The sequence below is a fragment of the Buteo buteo genome, chromosome 4 (assembly GCF_964188355.1).
Source record: "Buteo buteo chromosome 4, bButBut1.hap1.1, whole genome shotgun sequence".
NCBI lineage: Eukaryota > Metazoa > Chordata > Aves > Accipitriformes > Accipitridae > Buteo > Buteo buteo.
Window position 1 is genome coordinate 51,065,712 of NC_134174.1, and position 4,977 is coordinate 51,070,688.

Sequence of the window (4,977 nt, forward strand, 5' to 3'; positions counted from 1 at the left end):
ACCATCAGATTAAGACAGACTCGTGCCAGACAGACTCACCCATGGCACAGCAAGATCCCTGACAGAATCTGTCAAACCCAAATATTCCAGTTAAATTTGGTGAGGTACAGGGTTGGGGGTTTTTTTTGAATGATACAACCCATAAGGTGAACACTTCTGAGGATCCCTCATTTAGTGAAGAGCTTGGATTTCATCTTCAGGGTAATGCCAGCTGCTGACCTGAGATACCATACCACAGCCAGCTTTAGCAACATCCCATGACACAGAACAAACTGGTTGTACCTTATATCACAGCTGAAGTTGTTTAAAGAAGTTGAGAAAATAGACAGATTGAGCTAACACAGTAAGAACCAGGTGTATCAAAATACAATTTATTCTTAAAACGGCTAGTTTACATGTAACAGCAAGGGTTACATAGGGGGAAAAGTGCAATTAGTGGAGGAGGCTTCTTTCACCTTAGTATTTATCGTCTCACTGCATTCCTGGTAGCTTCAGACTCAGGATATTACACTTCATAGCGATGGGCAAAAATGTGATTTATATTTTGATGTTAACAGCACTTCTGTACAGCTAAAAGGTGTGCCAGTATTCACATCTACTGAGCACATATTGGACAATTCCTCACACAAGTCTTGCATGAAACACAGATCACCTTTACAGTTTGCCAGCTCAGCTAAATTATAAGCAGATACAAAATATACGTTAGCTTACTGAAGTCTAAAAAAGAAAAAACTTCAAAAAATGAGGTACAATAAAACAGAGCAGTTTCCTATTTATGTGCAAGCCTACATTCAGTCTAGAAAAAACTAGTAGCAACCCTGCTCTTTTAAAGAAATTAGCTTTCACAAAGTACAGCTAATTCACCATCTTCAATATGAAGGACCTTGCCTATGTCATTGCTAACTTTGCAATAGGGAGCAGGACACTTGACCATCAGATGCTGTAAGATTAGACCATCTAATGCTGCTACAGACTAGAAAGTTTACAAATCACTTTGTTTTGTCACTTAACCCTATTTTCGGCATGTAGGGTGGTTTAAAAATCTTTTTTAAAAGGCACATTTTTCTTTTAAAATTAGAAGGTAATCATCTGCCTGCTAAGTGAGTAGGATGATGAAGTCAAGGTTAGATTTGTTCTCAAATGCAAGACGTTTATTATTCACAAAGCCAATGAGGACAGAGATGTCTTCCCAAAGCAGCGGTCACTTCCAACACTCACTTTGCATGTGAAACCACTTGTTTTCTGTATTCTTCTTTTTATCCCATAGAAATTTCTCTGGGATTTAGAAGACCAGTTTTGGAAAGAAGAAATTAGAACACTGTACGTCTCCAAGTTATACAGCACAGCCTACCTCTTCCCCTTTACCCACATTTCCATTATCCTCTCCAAGTTTCTTAACCTGTATTGAAGCCACAAATCCTAGCCATGCATTCCTACCAGCCTCTGTTATAAGCACGCAGAGGGTCATAGCAAGCTTCTGTCCTGACAGCATCACCTCATCTCTACTGCACTCCTAATAGGTGCAAAATGAATTGTGATGTTCCATTCATGTAACATCCCTGCGCATGCACACATACTCTCTCACATGCAGTTACTACAGCTTGCTAAGGTACCATCGCCTTCCACACTTCTTTACGAGAGTCTCTCTCCTAGTGACTCGGGAGAGTCAACAGCAGAAAGCAAGCAGCGTATACTTAAGATACAGGCATGCTATTTCTACAGTAGGTGGCATACGCGTGGGTTTTATCCGGGTTTTCCTTCCTTCCAAGGATAAGGTTTGGCTAAGAACTTCAGTAGCATAATATGGTTTACCAAGTCCCACGGACTAGTGGATTTGGATTTGCTCAGACAGCCAACAAAACCTGCCAGGTGGTTTCATCACGTAGTATGTGAACCAGAAAACTAACACTGTTCTGTTGCCAAATGGAAGAACGCTTCCTCGCTTAGTATCGATCACCAATATGGTGATGAATTTTCAACCTGACCCAAGCTCTGCCACTGGGGAAAGAGACCAGTGGACAGCCTCGGACTGCCTAGTTGATCAGGCTCTCTTTCTTGTCCTCTCGTTGGAGTCTGAAGATCTACACAGTCTTTCTTGGCAGATGGTATCTGAACGCCATCAGGCTTCCACTCTGCATGGAGAATCTTGTAATTCTGACCCTCATTATTGTCCCAGAAGGTATGTTCTCCACTTTGGTAAGAAATGCAAAACTCTATCTTCTCTTCAGGGGAAATGGCAGGAGGCAAGTCAATGGTAAATGAGAAGGTATCATTTTCAGAATCACTGTAAACATTGTTCATGTATACACACTCAATGTCCGTGTAAGTCTTCCATGTATCAAAGGTAATTCGAACCTGAACCTTTTTTTCAAAGCTCACATTTTTTACTTTCACAGTGCCTGACAGCACCTTCTCTTGCAGGGTGCAGTTCTCCAGGCAGACCAAGTTCTTCTGCAGACGGTTCCTGAAGTCCAGGTAGTCAGCTGAGGGCCGAGGGAAACTCAGAATCAAGTTTTTCTCCTCATGTAGCTTTAAGCCAGATGTTATGTTTTCAATGCCTAAGAGGTCAAACTGAAGATCCCACCCAGGGTGCTCCTGGAACTCGGAGAAGGTGTGTATCGCTGTCAGGGACAGCCCCTTCGAGTCCGCAAACACAACTCGCTTCTTCGCTCGGGCTGCTGAGTGGTTCCAGTCACTCTTCTGAGCTTCGGAGTCACGTTTCATGTGAAGACACGGTCTGAGAGGTTTGAATCTGTTCACAAAGTTGTTTCTTTGGCAGTCCTCAAGAGGGCTGAGAAAACTCTTCAGTGGTGGGGAATGGGCTAAGCATATTCTCATGGCCACGTCCACGGGCATGATGGAACTTGGCAAGGGCCTCGGGTCCAAGATCTGTATCATTCTGAAAAGCAGAAAGACAGGACATTATTATTTGTTACATCAGGTAAGAAGCGTCTTAAGAATGCATATTTGCTTCATCTGCTGTCTTAATTATTCATGGCCTCATCTTTGCACGTCTTTAACGCAGCCTAAATTAAAATGGACAGTTCAAGCTGAGGAACTAGGGTGAGACTGTTCAGTCATTTCTTGCTAACTCTGAACTCTTTCAATTCAAATGTCATCTTGTCTACTTTTTCCAAACCTCTGAAAAATAGATTTTAGTGACAGCCAATTAAACGTATTTCCTTGAAAATACAGAATATTCTAGTAACCACTAAAACAGATTCAGTTACAGTGGAAGTGCTCAACCACCTTAGCTTCCCTTTTAGAGACTGAGCCAGGTCTTAAAATTCCAGCAAGCTGGATCAGCTGCTTCACCTCTGAGCAGAGACAGCACTATATTAAGCAAGTCACCTATCCCATCACAGCGTCAAATGGGAGGCTATGTACCTTGGTGCAGAACCATCACACTGTGGCTCTGAACCATAAATGTATGTTAGGCACCCTGGTTTTGGTTAATTCAGACAAATAAAAATGCTAAAGCACCTTTGGAAATATTTTCTATGAGCTATTAACCCAGGTCTAAGTAACAGAGCTCTCTTGCACTGTTAACATTGACTGCTGAGTGAATAGGACAAAAAAGAAAGCGGGTTGGGGGGGCAGGGCACACACTTTCTTTTTTCACCTCATCGGACTTCAAGAACTGGCTTAAAAGCATCTTTTCATAATTCCCAAAGTCCATGCCCAAAGCCTACTGCAAGTATTCAGTAAGAATGCTACAGCTTTATTTGTAAAGATTTATTCATAACCCTCCCTCCCAGATGATGAAAACCACAATTACTATGCAAGAGCATGGCCCATTGAAAGCTAGTTAGCTTGAATATTTGTAAAAATGGGCTTCAACTGCAGCACATCCCTTCTGAGAAGGATGCAGTCCTTGCTGGAAGTGCAGATTTTTGTTGAGTCACAGGAAGCCAGAGTATTTGCTTTGTCACTTAAATAAATGGCTTTCTCCTTTCCAGGGCTCTCACCAGTATTCCAGAGCCCTGCCAAAAAAAGCTGAAGCTGTGCTGGCCTCTTAATTCTTCTCTTTGCTTTTTTTATTGTGGCAGTATTTGCCATAATAAGTAGGACGAGGAGAGTACCAGCATCAAATTAATCAAGTTTGCTTTGCTTTAATAGGAAAAGAACTAAGGCTTCAAAAATACTCTCTCTGCAACTTTTGTGACCAGCTCCTGGGGCAACAGCTCCTATGCTTTTGCAGTATCAAAAAAAAGAGGGGGGGGGGACCCCAAAACGACAAAAACCAACCAACCAAAAAAAGCCCAGGAACACAACCTGAAAAAGGTAGGCTGCTAGAAGAGGCAAACCCGAACCGCCAGCAAGAGATGCGGCGGATTCAGCAGCGCCATTGCCGGGCACCGCAGAGGCGTAAGGACTCGTTTGCGGGACCCGTAAAAGCGGGGGAGGGGAGGGGAGAGGAGCGGCGCAAGTTTCGAGGCGTTGCGGCCCCAAGGGCTGCAGCCCGCGGGCTGTTGTTTCCGCGGGTCCGGAGGAGCGCACCTACAAAGAAAACCAAAACCGGAGCGAAAGCAGTAAAAAAACCCCAAAGACCACGGGAGGGAAAGCAGGCGCGGGGGCAGCGGGCGGAGCGGAGCGGCTCCCTGCCGCGGTGCCGGGGGAGGGGGGGCGGGCGGGCGGCGCTTACCTGCTGCAGTGCATGGGGCCGCCTGCTGCTGCCGGGGCCGCTCCGCGCCTCCGCCGCTCCACCACAGCCGCCGCCGCCTTTATGGGGCCCTTCCCGCGGCGGGCGGCCAAGGGGCGGCTCCGGCCCCGCGGGGGTGGGGTGCGGCGCGGCGGGGCTGTGCGTGACGGCGGCCCGGGGGGGGGGGGGGGGCCGGCTGCCGCCTCCCCTTCACGTGTCCCGGCCGTGCGGCGGCGGCTAGCCCGGCTGCCGAGCGCCGTGGGCCGACCCCCGCGCGGGGACACCCGCGGTCGCCTTCCCCCCCCCCCCCCCCCCCGAAAATGTACTTCTGGACA

The 4,977-nt window shown here is 46.6% G+C and overlaps 1 protein-coding gene across 1 annotated transcript; it reads right to left on the bottom strand.

The window, feature by feature from the left end:
* Positions 1–350: 350 nt before the first annotated feature.
* Positions 351–4,735, bottom strand: PPP1R3C (protein phosphatase 1 regulatory subunit 3C). The gene is made up of 2 exons (XM_075026928.1): positions 4,646–4,735; positions 351–2,899 (listed from the first exon to the last, which is right to left on the bottom strand). The coding sequence occupies exons 1-2, from the start codon at positions 4,657–4,659 to the stop codon at positions 1,954–1,956; spliced, it is 960 nt and encodes a 319-aa protein (XP_074883029.1). The 5' UTR covers positions 4,660–4,735; the 3' UTR covers positions 351–1,953.
* Between the last annotated feature and the right edge of the window lie 242 nt (positions 4,736–4,977).